The 20,887-nt window shown below is 28.8% G+C and overlaps 1 protein-coding gene across 1 annotated transcript; it reads right to left on the bottom strand.

The window, feature by feature from the left end:
• Nucleotides 1–80: 80 nt before the first annotated feature.
• On the bottom strand, nucleotides 81–20,217 carry LOC145828950 (uncharacterized). The gene is made up of 17 exons (XM_082936694.1): nucleotides 20,076–20,217; nucleotides 18,461–18,577; nucleotides 18,303–18,392; nucleotides 16,919–17,111; nucleotides 14,769–14,928; nucleotides 13,212–13,425; nucleotides 11,970–12,160; nucleotides 9,152–9,344; nucleotides 7,591–7,855; nucleotides 7,085–7,234; nucleotides 4,521–4,669; nucleotides 3,246–3,344; nucleotides 2,833–3,023; nucleotides 2,357–2,506; nucleotides 1,751–1,905; nucleotides 872–1,009; nucleotides 81–386 (listed from the first exon to the last, which is right to left on the bottom strand). The coding sequence occupies exons 1-17, from the start codon at nucleotides 20,215–20,217 to the stop codon at nucleotides 146–148; spliced, it is 2,838 nt and encodes a 945-aa protein (XP_082792820.1). The 3' UTR covers nucleotides 81–145.
• Between the last annotated feature and the right edge of the window lie 670 nt (nucleotides 20,218–20,887).

A 20,887-nucleotide genomic window follows, 5' to 3' on the forward strand; every position in this document is an offset into this window, starting at 1 on the left:
GACTAATTAAAAAAACAGCTAGCCTTAAAAACAAAAAGAAAAACAACAAATTCACAGCGATCTTGTTCAAAGTTGAGGTAAGAAAATTAGAAGTTACATTGAAGCGGTTTGCGCCTTTGGAAAGTGACAAGTAAAAGCTGAAAAATCACGATTCCAAATCAACCCTCAAGTCCCCACTCCGTTCGAGGTTGGAATCTTCGAAGGATAAATTGTCCGAGCAGTCGATTACGACGTCACCATTGATCCTACTAGGCGCCGGATTCTCCCACAAAAGAGACACGTGACGCCCGCTGGTGGACGGAATTTTTTCGAACAATTTTTCCAGCTCTTTGAAGGTCGGTCTGTTTTGCGGAGACCACTGCCAGCACTTTTGCATGATCGAGTAGCTGAAAGTTATTTTTTTACAGACTATATATAACAGTGATACAGTTCTAATCAATTAGTTTCTACGTGATATCACAAAACACGTTTGTACACTTTTCGTGCTTGGCATGTATAATGAAATATTACAGTTTGACAAACATATATCAAGGACATTAAGTTTTTAACAAAAAATATTATTTTGAGTAATATTATCAAAAATAAAATTCTAACTTAAATACAATTGATTTTTAAAACACTTTAGTAAGTTTTTTAATTTGAAGGTTTTTACAAAACTTATATTTGTTTAAATATATGCAAGTTAGATATTTTAACAACAAATTAGACAAAAATTATGATATAGACATTAAATAGATATTGTAAATACTTAAAATACTTTAGAAAAACAAAAATGTTTAGTTATATGTACTTTTTAAATTCAACTTAATTTAAGTTAATTTTGTTTTTTTTTTTTAGATATTTGTCATTTAAAATATTTAAAGCTACTTACAAATAACCATTGCACGAGTTAGGTTGGCTCATTCGCTTATCTTCTTTTAAAAACTGAAATATTTCTTCATTTTTCATTCCAGGATACGGTGTTGCTCCCAAAGTTACCATCTCATAGATTAAAATTCCAAACGACCATCTAAAAAGTTTGATATTAAATTTATAAGAAATTAAGTACAGTAGATTTCTAATTGTTGTTTTTAATAACTCGTATATGTAGTATATATTTTAAAAATCAAAAAAAGATAAAAATTGTTTTTTTTTTCCATTGAGTGAACACAGTTTCTAAAAGTTGTTTACGAGAGTATCTAAAAAATTAAGAAAGACATAGCTTGCTCAAAACTGTAATGAAGTCAACATTTCAATTTATAATTTTAAAACGTTTGAATAAATATGTGATTTTTGTAAATGTTCTCCAAACTTTCTCTAGACAATTTTTCCAATTTATAAAACAACATTTTTTATTCCAAGGAATTAATTTCTTTCCAATGAAAATTTAAGAAAAAATAGTTTTTTTTTTTAATTAAAAAAGACAACATTTTGAAATTATTTACATTCGGCAGTAATTGGTGTGCTATTATGTTGTGCTACAAACGCGTTAGATTTAAATGTTTCTTTTACTTAGGTTCTAAGATACTTGTTAGTACTCTTTGTGATCATTTGTGTTCAACTGTAATTTTAGTATAGTGTGATGTAGTTATAATGTATCTTTGTGCTGATTTCGTTCAAGTAAATAGATAATAAATATTCATTAAATTTGTTTATCAAAATGTATGTTTATATACCTATCTATTTTCCTTCACCCTATTTTCTTAAAGCAGCCCCTATATTGAGATAAAACTACTAAAATAATAATTCAAACAAATGCATCATGACGTACATGTCACTTTTTAATGTGATCGGTACTTCCCCCTTCATCATGCGTTCGGGGCTTACCCATCTCAACGGCACCCTTTTTTCGGTGGATCCCCTGATCACTCCGTACCTGTAAACGTCGTTTGCCAGCCCGAAGTCAGATATTTTGCACCGCATTCCCTGTTGAAATTTGAATTTTTTTTATAGTTTATTTGATTTAACTAGCTGTAGTTAGACGATATCTTTAACTTTTGACACAGCTCGAAGAAAAAAAATGGATAAAAATTCTATCTTAATTAAAATGAGCTTCTTTATAAAATTTGAACAAATTATTCTTAGCATAAATATTTTTATTAAGTTCGCAGTTCTAGTAAACAAAAACCTAGTTTCCTTATTTACTAGTTTGAAAAACTTTTACATCTTTTATAAATCTTATAAATATCGATTTTATATAAGATTTTTACTAGAAACTACGCGTAGTAGAAATAATAAGAAGTGCAATTTTTCTGGTTTTTTCTTGAAGTTTTCATTCTTGTAAATATGTTGATGTTAATAAATGTAATAATTAGAAATTCTTTACGTAATTTTATTTAAGTAACTCTCGAATCATGTTGTTAACAAATAAACATACTTTACAGATTAAGATGTTTCTGGCAGCCACGTCTCCGTGTATGATCTTCCATCCGCTCAGGAAGCTCATCCCATTGGCCACTTGCCTGCCTACGTCACAAACACTTTCTTCTTCGAACTTGTACACGTCATCCTTTTCTCTGTACTTAACCTGTTTAATAATTTATATTGAAATTACTAATATTAAAAAGAATCTTTTGTAATTGTTTTTTTATAATACTAACAAGTGTTTTATTAATTTAGTGATTAATAATGCTGGTATTTTAGACTAATTCTATCAATTATCTTTATTTAAGATATAGTTTATAGTTTATTTGATGGGACTGAAAAGAAGTATTAATAAATGTTGTATTAAATCTAAATTTTCTGAACCTGGTATTTTACTGTTATTTTAATACAACACTAAAACTTAGTTAAGTTATAAATAAGTAATGATTTCCATTTACAAACTGAATCAAAATAACAAAACAAACGAACATCGCGAGAGTTGTGGAGAAAGTGCAACAGGTCGCCGTATTCCGCAAACTCCATCACCATCAAGGGGTTTCCCCCTGCGATGTCACCAGAGCTCACCCCCAACACCGCCACCACGTGTTCGTTCCTGCCGATGCTCACCATCAGGTTGATTTCCGCCAGAAAGTCCGTTTCGAACAACTTCGCGTAAGCGCCTGTGTGACGTCATAATACAATATGTTATGTATGTGACGTCATAACACTTTGAATTACGTAGCATGTACTAAACAACGATAGTAAAAAAAAATACTAGTGTGACTTTAAAGTAAATATAACAAAGTTTTTAAAGTCATAGCTAGCATAACTGTTTATCTAAGCTTGAATTTGAATTTTAAAAAACTCCGTTAAATTACATTAACATGGTAGAAAGTAATTACCAGTCAGTGATTTTACGGCAACAACCCTTTGTCGTTTTTCGTCTTCGTTCCAAACTGCTTTTTGTACAACTCCAAAGTTGCCTCTACCCAAAACCGTGTCTGTTTTAATATTTATATTGTTAATATACTAGTTACTCTCATCTAATCTATTAACTAATTTTGAAAAAAAGTACTCTCCCTTTTAGTCAGATTAGTTACGTTTCATTTAACTAACTTTAATCATAAGGTTAAATTTTATTAACAATAAAAAAGTAAATTATTAACATATATATGTTACATGTAACATGTTAAGCATATACATCGGTTTTTGTTTATTAAAGAATCATTGAAGCCGTACTATAGTCATAAAATGTTTAAAATGATTGAATCAATAATAAACCTCCAAATATATGCACTTTTTTAAGTTTATCAAAATGCGGAAATAGATACCAAACTAAAACCACATACTTTCAAATTAAATTATTTAGTTATATAATCTTTTGTTTCACGTTAAAGAATAGCTTAATCAACTTTACTTTTTTACAATACCAAAGTTAAATGTCTTGTTGTAACATCACAACTTTTCAAGCGCATTTGGTTAACTTTCAGTTTTGGATGACCACAGCTCATTATGACGCATCAAACGAAGCTACGTCACGTGATGAATAATTTTCGCTTTAGTCGGTTGGAAAGAATTTGTAAACAACACTAAACTTTTACAAGTTGAGTTAGAAAAGAGCGAGGTGTAATAAAATTGTTGCTTTTTTATACGTTGCTTATAAATTCTGTGAGCTACTTGGTATTGAGTCACAAACGTGTCCGTCTGAAAACCACGATATATGTACAGACCCAATTTTTAGTTCAGTTCTGTGTGTTTTTACTTTTGAGTAGACCACAAAACAAGCTGTCAAAACATATCTAACTATAAAATGCAAAAACGTTTTGTTTGTAGAATGTGTTTAACATTGCAGTTCACAATGCATTTGATAGATAATTGTAAGTAGTAGATTAATAACATATGTACGACCTCTAACACTCTAAATTCAAAAAAATGTATACATGTTTCATTTAAAACGACAACCTTATACCTAAATATAGTTTTAATTGGTTTGAAAATTCTTCAGAAACTACTTAAACTTTTTTTAATTTTTTTCTGAGTAAAAAAAATAATAACTATAAAAATTAATAGTGTTTAAACAACAATGTTTTTGTATGACTCTTTTTAATTGAAAAGGTATTTTTGTTTATGTAACGAACAAAATATCTTTAAAGTTTCCATAACACTAAAGAACAAACCAGTTATTTGCAGGTCTCGGCAGTCAATTTCGCACATGTGTCCGAGCGCAACCGCGAACGAGGTGGTAACGTGTCCTGATTGGCTCGTTGGCGTCACGTGTTCCGCTGTTTTGCTCGGAAAGAAATGACCAAACTTCAGATCCCGTTTTCTGAAAAACAAATGTTTGATATTATATTTTTTGAGTCAAAATAAAAAACTTGAGAGACACCGTTATTCTGCTTAAATATTTAGTGGTAAACGTAGGTGTGCACTTCAGTTGTGGAAAATTTCTAATAAAGTTTTGTTTGATAATATTACTTACAATTACTTTTCACTGACTATATAAAATTTTTATTTAGTTAGAAATTTGCGTTTTAATTTCTCTGAAATCAATTAACAATATTTTACATAATGAAAGATTAATCATCAGTTTAACCGCAGGTAAAGTTTCTGTTTGATACCAAGTTATTCATTATTGTAGTCATATTTAATTGATTAGTTTTAGCTCAATTTCAAACTAAGTTCGTTATCGTCAATTTACAATTATTTTACGTTTTTTGTACAAAATAAATGTCGGTTTTTAAGAGTTTTCTATTTTTGAATGATGTTTATACTTTTTAATTTAAACAATAATTTAAAATTTTTAAATGTTTAAAACTTAACAATGCTTAAAGACTTAAGAGCATTAACTATAATTGTATGATAATTTTTTAGCAGTATATTATTATTTATTAATATTCCCCTTTAACTTTTTTCGATCAATACAATAGTCTGTCTTAAAATAACTGTTATAGTGATTTTAATAATAAATAAAATTGTTAGTATTACATGACAAGATTTTATCGATTTGACAGGGTAAGAAAAAGTTTCACCAGCGTTTAAAGATAATCACTAATATAAAACTTAGGTGGTAATACTAATTTTATTCAAACTTGTGCTTGATAGTTTGAATAGTTTAAAAGAAGTTATTAACTTTTTTGTTTAAGATTATACAGAGAAAAGTAATACAGTAATCTTTGAAACTTAAATTGATTTTTTTTCATTTCGTCCAAAAAAACAACTAAGCAACTTATAAAATAAAATTACAGTAGTTTAATAAGTTCCAACTGATTGGCTTAATTTTAATTTAAAACAATGAAAATTTATAAAAATTTCTATCTTTAACTTTCTATACATTAAGTGAGAACACATGAAAAAACAATATAAACAATTTTTATGTATACTCTTAGTTAGTAGATTTATAATTATTATATTATGTAAAAAAATGTACTTAAACTTTTGTTACGTTTTTTTAAATTGTAAAAAAATGTTGTATTTAGATTAGTCAGCTAGTAAATATTTTGAAAAACTTGTTGGAATTTAGTTTTGCTGTCACTTAAAAATATTAAATGTCGTTCAACTTTTCTAGTTCTGCCTTTAATTTAACATTTTATAAAAATAGTTGAGGTAATAGTACTTAGTACGACACTTGCGAGAAAATATTATATAGTTATTGCTTTATACAAGAAACTTTTTAAACTAAATAATATAAAGGTTTTATAAGAGTAATTAATTTTTTGTGAAGTTTTCTGTCAAACAAGTTTTTACTTTGCACTAATTTAATTTATTAAAGATTAAAAAAGATAAAAAAGTTAATACTTACACGTGCTGTTGTTATACTATGTGTTTGGTTAAAAAACTAAAAATAAAAAGACGTTAAGTGTGTAAATCTTATATGAAGTTTATAACAATAAGATTCGAACTTGAAAAATAAATTATCAGTAAATATATATAGTAATATTCAAACAATATTAAACTATAATAAAAAAAATTGTGCATTTCTCTACACTAAGCTTTCATTTTTCAAAATAGTACTTAAATTGTTGTAGTTTTCGTAAATAGGTTCATTTTATTTTTCATAGTACCAGTTAAACATGAAACATAAAACCAAGTATGAAAAATTTATAAGAAAAAGAACATTTTAATAAAGTACAACGTGTTAACAACAATTACTTATAAAAAAATGAATTAAAAGCAGAACTTTAAATACTAAAAATTCCATGAAAATTTAGGTGTTGTCAAATTGATCTTTCTACTTAATCTTGATTCATTACTCTATATCAGGGTTACCCAAACTTTTTTTCAAATGGCCCCCTAGAAAAAAATTAAAATGCCATAGCGCCTTTTAAGAAAATTATTCAAAAATACCATTAAAAACACCTAAGACCTTTTTTTTGGTCTTCATCAGCAACTCCAGAATATCTAGTGTAAGTTACTAGTTATGACCTCTTGGCCCCCACCCTCCGTTTGGCCCCTTTGTTGCTCATGGCCCCCTGAATATCTGTCATGGCTCCCAAGGGGCCACTTTGGGAAACCCTGCTCTATATACATGTTTAAAATTTTTGATTGATATTTTTGCTAGAAAACGTTAAACGGGTAGTAAAAACATAAGTTGAACTGATAATATGTTTTTATTAGTTTTAAGTTATTTATTCTAAAAAAGAAATACTATTAAACTAAAGGTATGCAATTTTTTTTTGTCAGTATATTAACGCCAAGTTGTAGTAACAGCCATGTTTGTAAAACATTGCTTCAAACTTCTCACCTGTCGCGTAGCTTCTTGCACTTGCAAACGATCAGAACAAACATCAGGAAAGCGATCATTGCGAGAGGAAGAGCTATTGAGAGACCGACGATGATCTTCTGATCTAAGCATCCCGATCCCTGTAAATATCCGTCTCCTATGTACCCTTCGCTGTGGAGATTAGTTTGTATTTCAATTACGCTGATTGTGGTATTTATTTAAATTTATATTCGTATGACTATTAAAGAAAAAACGTTTAAACGTTATTCATCAATAAAAACTTTGATTCTACAAATTAGCAGCACAAATAAATAATATATATAATACAATAACTTCAATTTAAAACTTAATATATATATATATATATATATATATATATATATAATTAGAATTAAGTTATTTAACTTGATAAATTATATATATATATATATACCTATATGTGTTAAAGTTGCTGTATAGAATATAAAAATATCAAGGCAATTTAAAATCTTAATAAAAACTCAACAACAAAACTCAAGCAAACTTACGGGCAGGAACAGTTGACGCCCGTCGAGGGAGGCGGCAAGTCGATGCAAACTGCCACTGGAGAGCAGGTCTTTTCAAACTCCCTTCCCGCCAAACACCCGTCGTAATCCGTGCATCCTCTGTTCTGCGCCACTCCAGGGGAATACCCGTCGCCTTCGAATCCTTTGCCGCATGCGCACGTGGCGGCCACGGTGCCGTTCGCTGATTGGTCCTGGCAAGTCGAGTTTCCGTCGCAAACCGATCTGCTTGGCTCGCAAGCGTCAATGTCTGTTTATTAGATGTAATTTATCTCTGTGCAAAAAATTAAAATAACAATTTCGTATATATACTTCAAATTATTATTATAAGTGATCTACTGGGTTGACAAAATTGAGATCACGCCGGAATTGGATCTGGATATTAGCGAAAAAATGCTGGATTTAGCTGGATACGGATCTAACTTTAAAAAAAATAAAATATGTTTTTTTTAATTTATGAAATAATTATGATATTTTTTTTATTTAATTATTCAATTTAAGGGAGTGCACGACTATTAAAATTCTTACAGTTCAAACTCTAACTTCTTTTAAAGGGCTAGTACTTAAAAAATAATGTAAACATAAAAAAAAATTCTAAATAAATACAAGTCATTTTTTTTTTGTTTTTGCAAAGTTTAAAATGTGTTTTAACTACGGCTAAATAATTTATTCAAACAAATACAGTTTTAGTAACTTTAAATGTCTCGAAAACTTTTTAAACTTTTTTAAAAAATAAAATATTTCTTTTAGGTATTAATAAGACCTACATACGTATTTTATATATATTTAAACATGTCTTTTTTTTTGAGATATGGTCTCTTAAATATTTCTTCAAGAAGTTAGATTTTTGGACTTCCAATTGTCATGGAACCTATTTAAGGAGAATTTTTTTGTATAATAAGGTAAAGTTTAATAATTAAACTTTTATTTCTTAACGTAAAACTACTTTTTTAACTTTGTTAATTTTCTTATTACATAAAATTCGTCTAGTTGTCTGACTTTTTAAAATTTAATAAGTAAAAATTTACTAAATGCTTTATAAATACTTAAATAAGTTGACCTATAAATACTGATAAACAAGAACTACTTTGTAGGCTTTTATGAACAAAAAAAATTAAAATAAAACATGAAAGTAATTTTTATAACTAATCTTTTATTTTTAATGTTGACAAAAAAGTTAACATAGTATAAAGAAAGAGACATAAAGTAAAAGTAAATAAACAAATTGATCAAAAATTATTTTAATAAATTAAAATCAAAAAACGTCGTTATGTTACAAAAACAAATTAAAAAGAACATGTATAAAATAGTCATTTGGCAAAAAAAAAAGAAGCACTAGTATCATATATGATTATTAAACAACAAATCGTCTCGTATTTTATCTTTAGCTATTTTAAGTTTAAAACATTTATTAAAAACTTTCAAATTTCATTTGTCCGTGCTTAAACATTCAAGTATATAAATAGACAAACATAAAAACATCAGTATTAAATAAATTTAACATTATAACCCGTTTGTGGGTAAAGTTGAAAAAACAAAAGAAAACCTGGAACGTGTACGGTGATGAATCCTGGGGAACCGTAAGGTTGGCACTTCAGCACCGGGTGCGAGCAATAAGTATCGTTTTCAACGTTGAAATGGGGAATCACCTGAACCACGTACTTTTCGTCGTACCTCAGGCCTCTAACCTTGGATCTGTAGTAGGGATCCAGACTCTCTTCCTCCCTCCCCCTTCCCATCTGTAATATATTTTTAGTTTTAAATAGTAATAGACAAAAAAGAGTAAAACAAAGATAGTTTAATTATTATGTTTCAAACATAAGAGTAAACTTTCTATACAGATTGAATAATAAAATTTTAAACCTCAGTTTGAAAAGTTTTTAGCTTTTTAATTGCATTATCAAAAAGCTTTCATTTTATTGGACGTAGATAACATACTTTTAAAACAAAGTTTTCTTATGCTCATAAACTAGTGAAATGATTATGTATTATCTAGAATCTAGACAGTACAAAAAATATTTGATTATGAATTATAGTATACTAAAATCCCTAAATAACAGTAGATTTTACGTAGAAAAATACTTATTTTATCAACTTTTGCTCACAGAATTTCTCGTTTAGTGATATAGTTTGAACGAGTAGCTATCAAATTTGCACGAGCGTACAAAATTGCACAAAGATACTTTTGAACGAGGGGACAAAAATGCACGGAGAAAAAAATACTCAAAGACACTTTTGCACGAGCAGACAATTTTGCACGGGTTAAATTTTTTTTTAAATAATAGTTTTATTAGCTTTTTTTATTAACTTATCTTGCAGTTTTTCTGTTTATTTATTTATTTTTCTGTTTTTTTTTTACTCTAGTGCAAAACTGTAAGTCTTCCTATGCTTATAAACTAGTGAAATAGTTATGTATTATCTAGACAGTACAAAAAATATTTGATTATGATGTATAGTATACTAAAAAGGAATAGTAACTAATAACCCTAAATTACAGTAGATTTTACATAGAAAAATACTTATTTTATCAACTTTCGCTCACAGAATTTCTCGTTTAATGGTATAGTCTGAACGAGTAGCTATCAAATTTGCACGAGTGTACAAAATTGCACGAGGGACAAAATTGCACGATGGCACAAAATTGCACGAAGATACTTTTGCACGAGGGGACAAAAACACACGGAGATAAAATTACTCAAAGACACTTTTGAACGAGCAGACAATTTTGCACTGAGATATTTTTGCACGGGTTGAATTTTTTTTTTAATAATAGTTTTCATTATTTTTTTTTTACTATCACTATTATCCCTAACCCACCCTTGGTCAGTAACTTTTTCTATTAATTTATCTTTTAATTTTTCTGTTTATTTTTATTTTTTCCGTTTTTTTTTACTCTCGTGCAAAACTGTAACTCGTGCAAAATTGACCTTTGGTGTAAAATTGTCTTCGTGCAATTTTGATCTGTTCTCAGTTTCAACAGCTTTAAAAAAAGTTTAGGACAAATTATTTTCTTCAGAATTAAAGTATGTTTGTACTTCAGTTATAACCGAAAGTCTAAATGTACATGATTTCAATACCTTATCATTTACATTAAAACTATCTGTTGAAGAAAAGCTACATAAACTTTTTTTTTTTTGTAATTTTACACGATATCAGTTTTAAAATGTTTCATTTCAATACAAAAAGTAAAACTTGAGTTGTGATTAACTATTAACGATAAAAAATTGCTTAACATTAGACACACTAATCGCTGTTTGTTTTGTTTTCGTTGTTAAGCAAAACACACAAGCTGTTAAAACGTGTTTACCAACCAAATTTTAACCAGCTTCATAGCAAAAAACCCATTGTTTCGTGTTTTGTAGCAACAGCGATTCCAACGCTGCTTTGATTGACGCCACTGAAATTGTAAAAAGAGAAACGTGCGGCAAGGTTCGTTGTCTTCCAGCGAGCCAGCCGCTAACTACGGCGATTAATCATCAGCGACAGAAACAAGAAGTTCAGGATTTCTTCGGCACAGAGATAGCCAACGTGAAGAAAACAGCGCGCGAATTTGTAATGAAAAAAGTGGAACAAAAGCGAACGGTTTACAAAACAAGGTCACCTTTGTTGTGTAACGTTCGTATCGTTGGAATACTTGCGGCTTGTGCTGATTTTATAAGAATATGAAAAACGAGGTCGAGCTATAAAAATTAATGGCTGTCTTATCGCTGAAGAAAATTTTTCCACGCCGATTTGCGGTGCGCTTTTTTGTGTAGCATTCAGGTTTAAGAACTTAAAGCTGAAAAATGTATATTTTTTGAATAGATACCGAATAGACGATGTTCAGCTTTAGTTTCCCTTTTCGTATTAGCTTTGGTAATTATTATTTGACTTGTAAACATCCTCAAAACAATTTGCTGATCAAAAGTTAGCAACACTGTATTGTCCCATATAATAAGGTAGAGTAAGAAAAAAAAACTTATTCCTAAAATTGTAAAGTCAAGTAAACTAAACTAGTTTTATGTATTATAAGTGAAAGTGAAACAGCTTAATAATTAATCAAAACCAGTTTTTCACATAAACATTAAAGAACTCAACAGCTTCAAAACGAAAATGTTCAAGTTGTAATAGGACTAATGAACAAACTAGTTTTGTTAAAATGCTATTTTTACTCTGCTTAAACGAGAATACTTGACAAATTTTTTTAACGTCACGCTCGAAAAGTTTATTTTTGAATTCGTTTCAACAAGCATGAAACTGACCACGAAGAATCGGCTGAACGGCACAAATTTACAATTTCAAATACCATTGTAAAAGTACAAAACTATTTTTGTAAACAACCAATCACGATTCAACAGCTTCAAAACAAACTACGTGTAACTGACCACGATGAACTGGCTGAAGCGGACGAACTTTCCGCTCGTTTCCTTCAGCAGGAAGGTGCTGACGCTCTCGTTTCCCCTGATGTCGCGCGGGGGCTTCCACCTGATGGTGACGGAGAGGTTGTTGTGCAGGTAATCGTGCGATTCAGACTCGACGGTCAGCTCCGAAGGCGGTCCAGACGCCGAGTTTATACCTGAAAAATTAATTACGTTTTTAGTTTGATAAAATGTATTTTTCGGTTTTTCGTTTTTCAACTATAACAATTGGTTGTACAGTGAAGCAGGTTTGTTTGTTGACTTATTTGATTCTCGTGTTATTCATTGCCTGTGCAGTTGGTCTTGTTTTTTTTTTTTTTAAATTTTACTATTACTCCTTTATACACGTTTGCCTCAGGCATCAGTGTCTGAGCCAAATCAACAGAAGACGCACAAAACTAAAAGAGGACAAATGTTTAACACCAAGTAGATACCTAATTATACTTCTTATATAAAAATGTTTCTATTTAAAACAAAAACAAATAAAAACAATTTAAAAAGCTTTAAAAGTCTTGAAATTGAAGTAAACTTAAAAATTTTATTTTATAACTTAAAATAAAAGTAAAATATACAAGTTGTTACTACGCTTGTATTTTTTAAATACAAAATCAGTAACAGAAATTTAAAACAACTTCAATTTTTTACCATTAATGGAAACTCATAAAAACATAGAAAATGCGTTATTATACAAATATAGGTGCTTCCGATTTTGGAGAAAAGCTGAGTTAAGCCCGGATCAGTTTACAAATAAACAGAACTTGCTTACAAAACACAAATGAGGCGCCGCAATCTATTTTTGCACTGTACCCTGTCAGATTATCTCGTTAAAAATTAACTTTACATTGCATACTTGTTTAATGCCTACATATGATACAGTCTACTTATTTTGGAAACACCTACAACCGTGTTTGTACTAAAACAAAAATATAAGAAAAACTCTAATATTACTGATACAGAAACCACGCTGACAAAATGAACACTTTAATGTGTTTTTAATAGTGATGCATTGACCGCATCCACATCAAAATGAACAAAACATTCAATTAACCATTGCATACAATTTAATAACTATACAATACATTTTTTCAACTATTCCCTACATTTCGTTAATGATTCAACTCGCCACCCTACGCTTAGATTTTCTGTACAACTCATTCGCTATCAACCAATCGGCTGTCTCCAATCCAAAATGTCAACCAATCAACTAACCGCTCATGCGCTGCTTCGTGCTGCAGTACTCGTACGCGTCCTCCTCGTCGACCCCCTCCTCCTCGATGAGGTGGTGGCGGCAGTACGCGTGCGTCCTCTCGTCCCCGCTCGGGCTGTCCTCAGGTCGCCGGCTCACGCGGAACGACTTGTACGCGGTCAGGCGGAACCCGTAGTGCCTGCCGAAGTTTATTTGCAGTTTCAGGCTCCTGCTGTCCTGTGAGAGCAAAAAATCAAAGTTAAGATTTTTTTAATAATTTATCTGCAGTTTTAAGTGTCTGCTTTCCTCTAAAGACAAAGTGACTTTAAATAGAAGTTTATGAACTTTTTATTATGTATTATATGCAAGGGTGTAGACGTGCATATCTTGTAGACAACTCGTGCCAAACAAGTAAGAATGATCTTTTCTTAATATTTTATTAATATTCTCTTAATTTTGTGTTGGTTGTACTTATCTAAATATCTATAAGTTACTATTTATTTGAGAAAAGAAAAAATCAAACCACCCTCTTTTATACTATAACTGAGTAGAATTTATACTTTATCAACCTAGTCAGCTAAATATTGTTAGTTTATTGGCATTTTACCGTTTAAAAGTAAGTTAAAATATGTCGCAGTTTCTAGATATTTTAGTAAATAGAAAAAAATGTTTAGTTGTTCAAGTTTGTAAAAAATATTTCAACAAACCTTCGAAACTATTTATCGTGAAATCAGTTAAGTGTAATTGCAGTTTGAACAAATCCAGCTTTAAACTTACAGAACTTAATGGTTAAATCTTTAAAGCAAAAATTATACGCTTTTACAATTATTTAACAAAAAATATAAATCCACCTTACTAACTAACCGGCCTAATTACGCACGTTTACGATCTGAAAAATGCCTTAATTAATGCGATTATACGAAGGGATGGATATTTGTGCGCAAACAAATATTTTAAACGTTGTAATTGTTAACCAAACTATTGCTTCTACCAGCTTTTACTAATAAAATATGTTTTGCTTATTTTTTAATTTGATTTTTTTGTTAAGATTTAAGATTTCGAAGCTTACTCGTACTAAGAATAAAATTTTACTGCTTATCTAGAATCATATTGTAGGTAAACAACAGTTATCTAATAGCAATAGATCTCATAATAAGTGGATACTTTACATGTTAAACTTTTTTAATAGTAATTGAGATTTTCTTTTTTTTTATTGTGAAGAAGTCTATATAAAACATTGATACAATAGTAAAGTTGCTTTAGAAAATTAAGTTAGTACGCTAAAATATTCTTTTATGAGATAAAATAAATTTGTAAAGTCCTAAAGATATTAATATTTCTGAAAGATATGTTAAGATAATAAACAAAATTCATTTTTGTTCAATTTATACAGCTAATCGACTAATTTACTAAACATTTTATTTTTGATCTTTTGTGAAATTAAATTTACGAAATTTTAAGTGTAAATAAAAATTCTGATACGTGTTCTGAACATTATGTACAGTTTACAAACAAGCTATTTTTAATAACAGCTCCTTCAATAGGCTTCACTTAAAAATTCAAATACAAATTTTCCTCACTTTAGGTATCGGCGTGTACTGATCGGCGATGAAAGCGCAAAGTTCCCCCCTGTCGCAGTCGGCAGGGTACTCGTCCATGCAGGGCAGCTCGCACGTGGTGGTCGTACCATTTGGCAGCGTTATGTACAACGGGTCGGCCGACCTGCACCTCAGCACCTTCCTGCAATATGAAAGCTTTTATGTTTTCTATAAAATGTTGAGAAATTCTAATGACCTCAGCTAATGTTAGAAACAAGATTAGTTCCATTTTACATGTTTGTTAATGAAATTGACAGTATAAGTTTGTTATCAGACTAAAGGTTACAAATATTATATCTTTGAGTTATTAAAAACAGAAAGATATTTCATTATTCTTGTAAAAGTTAAGACAAAAAAACAAAGCTTTCAGTCTATTTATCTAAATATAACTAGTTTCGTAATAGAATACTATCAAATTATTAGAACATTAATATTTAGAATAGCTGTGTTTATAATAAGAATTGACAGTATTTTATGTCAAAAGTACAGTTTCAGCGAATTTCTTAAAATACTATACTAATCCGGTTCGCGGCAGAAACTTTAAACTGGGATTACACCTTTGAAATGATGTTTCTATTGCCGTGTACACCGTTCACAATTGGTTTATTGCCTTAAGCCTATAAACTCTCACCAAATTTAAAAACATAATTGTCTTAACACACTTGAACAGTGTTTACGTGGAACACTTTCTGAATAATTGTTTTTTTAAGTTTAAGCGCTAAGAGCTTTTACTGCGTCGTTAATTTAAGTGGATGTTGTTGTTTCGTTAATCTTGTTAGCTCATGTTTACAGTTCAGATAACTTTTAAATATGACTTGTGTAAAAATAAATTGTAACTTAGTTATTTTTATAAACTTTTAGACTTGATGAACTAATTTGCTGGTTTTAATTAATCCTCAAATGTTTTATTTACGCCTAAATTTTGATTTCTTTGATGATTAATTAAAAAATTTACACATGAGAAGTTCAAAGTTTTCGTTTCGACTGTAATTAGAAAGATGTCATTTTTCAATAAATCTGTCAAAGTAAAACGATTTCTAAAAAAATACTTTTTATGGCTTTGTAAAAAAGAAAAAAAAATTGCAGTTTAACAAGTTTAAAGTTTAATAACCAAGATATACATCACCGCGCCGAAATAAAAACAAAATCTCAAGAAAAAAAAAACAGATGAGTCAAAAACAGCGACAAATTGTTCTGAAGCGCCAGAGCCACCAACATTGTCGCAATGGGTGGCCGCAATTTAGTCGGCAAATCGACACGTTTTCGGCAGAGGCAATTTCAACGCTTCGGCTCAGCATCCACCTGCGAAGTATAACGCGTCAAAACTTTTGCATAATTGCCGGATTTGATGCAATTTTTGTGAAGAGACACGATTTTGTTGTTTGACCTAGTTTCGAACTGAGAACTTTTATTTACACCGGATTACAAAAAGTGTTTTTATTTTTTACACAGTGCGAAATCGGGTGTTACGTAAAAGACACGATATACTTTAATTTTGCTTCGCATCGCAACAGATCGATTTAATTCACTGCGAACCAGGTTAGTGAGGACCACACGCGAAGTTGTCATTAGTAAAAATACAAGCTAGTGAAAGTAACGACCTTGCAATTTTCGTTTGATGTTTTCTCGTTATGCGTAGTAAAAAGCCTGTAAATTTATTTATGTTCCCATGCTACTTTATTGAAAATGGATTTATTGAAAATAAATTATATGGGATACATGCTTAAAAAAGGTCACACTATATGTGTTACTACATATTTAAAAAACTACTAAAAAAATCAACAAAGCTTTTGTTTTAAATTCATTGTTATTGCTTGAAGTATTCCAAATGCTTATTCAGCATGCAGATAAAAAACAATCAAAAAAAGAAAAATAAATCACAAAGAAAGGTTTGCATACCACGACGATCAAAGAGACTTAAATATTATAATTTTATTACTGTTTTACTAACTAAAGGTGTCAAGTTTTGAAATACGACTAAACTTAAACTTCTTTTTTTTCGAAAACTGTTTATTTAAAAATAAGTTACATAAAATTATATAATTTGTTCTAGCTTGATACTTTATAGGAGAAGTGTTTAATGATAAAAATCTTGATACTTTTAGTGTCGTCATTAGTTTAACAAAACTAACGTTCCGTCCGGGTAGTAGGAATATGCAGCTGTATGGATTGCTTTTTCGTTGAAAGGATTAAAATCGTTTTTCATTCCTTCATTGAACGAATAAAAACTTTCCGGTGAATTTTCAACCAAATTTAAGACACTTTTGTCACCATCAAGATCGTCATCTTCATCGGGAAAGCTTTTACTTCCCTCCATGTTAGAAACTGCAACGTGTTTGTAAACTTAAGTGTGTTTGATTACTCTCTAGAATAATTCTTATATATTATTTATAAATTTTTTCATACTAATATACTGTTTTGAATCATTGACTTTATCATTAACATTAAAAAACAATGTTTTGCCTTAACCTATAGAGTATAAAACGGTTTGGTAAATAGGCTATGTCGTATACATAATATTAAAAACTATAGTATTGAAAAGATGAATTATATAAACAGTTTGTTAATATTGTTTTTAGTATTTATTTTTGTTAAAAAATATATCACTATAAGTACATTTTAATATTCCTTATAAGAAGGTTTTAAAACGAATAATTTATCAGTTAATAGTTATGTAATGCTTAACTTATATTTATCTGGCTGTAAAAAGTTTTTTTTTTTTTAAATTAAATACTCAGATTTTTAGTTAGTAAACTGTATTGCATACAAAGGTTTTTTAAAATCTTAACATGCATTTTTAACTGTTTTATCTAAACTATACATAGGTCTTTTTGACTAAAAAATTAAATCATTTTATATCAGCGGTTACAGTTAAACTTAATAATAATTTTATTGAACAACAATAAAAAAAATTATTAAAAATAAAATTATTTTTAAATTTTAGTTTGAATGAGTAAGACTATGTAAAAATTGTGCAATCAGCATATTTAGTGTAATTTATCTTTCAGTGTTTTGAAAAACTAAATAAACAGTGTTTTATTTTTAATTAAAAGTCTTTATTGGTTTGCTCTAAAAGCTAATGGATTTTTAAAACATAACCAGAAAAATGCTTCATTATTATCATAGAAAAGTAAAAAAAAAATCATGTTGTAACGTCCTCTATTTTATTTAAGTTTAAACTACTTTGCAGTTTAAAAGTTTCAAGCTATTGTGGAGTTAAAGTAATTGTTTTCTAATTAAATAGTATTATACGATCTAAAATTACTATGTTTTTATTCCCAAAATTAGGCTTTTTAAACTGTCATTGTCTATCACGACTAACAGTTGTTTCTCTCACTTATTTACGTGATGTCTTGAGTTCATTATTATTCATACAAGTGGCATGCAATTTTTTAAACTGTTTCAACGCTTTCAAGCATTACAAGACGAAAAATTTAATTCTCAAACTAGCTCAAGTGATCTAAACTTCCTTTGAAAAACTAAGCAACTTAGAAAATTAACATATTCAGTACCAACCATGCAACGACGGACTACCGGCAGTAACGTGAGAAATAGAACGTTCGTCAGTGTCCCTCAGCAAGTACAAGAACCCATCGAAATCGTTATCTGTTGAACAGTTGTTTTTAAATAGTTTTGTCAACAGTAGTGTCGTTATAAATGTGTTTAATATGTACCTGGAGGTTGTACGATTTCCCATTCATACGTCACAAATATTTTAGACTGGTTAAACGGTTTGTTGCGTTCAAAGTTCACTTTTGAAGTTAAGTTGCGGATCTCAACTTGGAGCTTATCTGTTTGGTAATAAGAAAAAAAATAATTAAAACTACTTACAAGATATGTTTATTGACAAAACTTGTTTTGAAATTTTAATTATAGCGTCATAAAGTTAATTACTTTTGTATACAATTTAAGTGATATACAATTAACAAATAGTATTACATGGTATATTGTAAAGTATTTGAACAGTTTTGTACTTGAAATTTAAAGAAATTCTATATACCTTGAAAAAAAATAAATAAGGAGAAAATATAACATTTCACTACACATTGTTAAACTACGACATAAGATCATGTCAAATTTCCATTTACACTAATAACTTATACGTTCAAAATAAAAAACACGTGTTTATGTTGCATTAAAATATGCGTGTTTATTTTTTTGTATGTCTAAGTTACTTGTTTTATGTTTTTTTTTAATTCTAAACACTTCTATTAATTTCAGTTAAACTTTTATCATAGATATGTTAAGTTAAATACATTTCAAAGTCTAAAGTTTATATAAGTAAGTTTTACACTGATGCTAAGTTATGAAACACATATTGGTTAAATATATAACCATAGTATCTATAGATTGTGATATTTATTTATTTTAAGTTTTATTGACCAGCTTCAAATATTTGTATTTTTAAGTTTATAAACCTTGTTTATGTAATAATAATTAGTTTGTAAAATACAATATCGACAAAACTTTGTTTTAGTTAAAGATAATAAATTTTAAAAGATTATATTCAAAAATTTAAAGGATTTTAATATTAAGAAATTTAAATTGAGTTACATTTAAGTTGTGATTGTCATGAATATTACATACTGACAAAGTAAAATTAATAAGATTTTAAGAATATACAAAAAGTAAAATTGAAAGAAAACTATCTTAAGCAGACCAAAGTATTGAATTTGTTATTGCACATTGTTTAACTTGATTGATTTATAAAAAAACAAAACTATAAATAGAAACTTATAAAATTTTGTTCAAAACAAAATACTTTTTTTTATCAACAGCAAACTTTTGTTTGAAATAAAAGTTTTTCTATCACTTTTCATTAATTGTTAATAGGCAAAACGTGATAACTGTATCCGGAATACCAACGCTGAGAGTTCTTACTACTATATCCATTTAACTAAATACTAATGGCGTTTTGTTTTGACGACTTTTTGTCAATTAAAGCTTAAAAACCATTGTTAATTAACACGATTGCAAAAACGATCTGAGAAAGTTTAACTTGAAAAATCTGTGTGTTTACGATCGTGCCCGAGGCGGTTTAAAGCTCAGCAGTCGTTTTACTAGAAAGAGAATATTTACATTACTACGAGGTTGTTTTAATGACGTTAAACGAAACGCAATCTGGTTGAGAATCTAAAACCTGTTGGGTAATACTAATAAAAGTGAAAAGTTTAACTGTTTTAATGCTGTTTCTGGACACTTTTTGTTGAACACTTCCATTTAATTAGTTATTTATGTACAGTTAAAACATTCTATTGTAAAGAAATAATAAGTATGAACAAGCTATACCTGTAGGTTCATTGCATGTTGAAAATAGTAAACAATCAGTTGATACGAACAGCAACAAAATTACCACAATGCACAAAACTTCGTTTATATTTCTAACATGTATCTTCGTATCTTTAAAACTTTCTATTTTTAGTTTCTTCATCCTAAAAAAAGCATAAAAATTGAATTTTATTACTAAAAAACTGCATTTAACGATTATTGTAAATATTTTATTTTAAAAAAATATATAAAGACTTTTTTTTTTTCTACAAAGTATTCTCCTATTTTCAACTTTCTGCTTTTAACTTCTTTGCTCTAAAAAAAAGCACAAAAATTTAAGCTTATTACTAGAAACCTGCATTTAACGTTATTGTAACTTTTTTTTAATATAAACCAAAATCAAAAATGTTTCATTCCAAATAAAAGTATCTGAGATTATGTATACTTGACTATTTTGTTATTTAGAAACAAAAAGTAAGTCAAATACAAACTAAGTAACACTACTCTAGTTAAATAAACTGCATCTTTCAAACCGCGGTTAGAGCTGTATTCTCTTTTTTTTTCAAACTTTTTTTCATTTGTACAAACCACTTAGCGGTTAAAATTAAACTTTTGTTTTATAAAATTTATATAAACTTATGCTTGTTTTTAGTTTTTTTAACTTTACTGAAATATTTTTTTTTTAGTTTCTAGAAATGTCATTACTATATAAGATGTAAAGTATTTAAAATAAAGCGTTTAAAAGCTGAAATAGACTTCAAGGGTGCACGACTGTTCAAGTTTTTAAAAATATTTAAGAGACCATATCTCAAAAAGTAAAGTATATTAAAAAA

The sequence above is a fragment of the Thalia democratica genome, chromosome 2, assembly GCF_965202585.1.
Source record: "Thalia democratica chromosome 2, ktThaDemo2.hap1.1, whole genome shotgun sequence".
NCBI classification, from domain to species: domain Eukaryota; kingdom Metazoa; phylum Chordata; class Thaliacea; order Salpida; family Salpidae; genus Thalia; species Thalia democratica.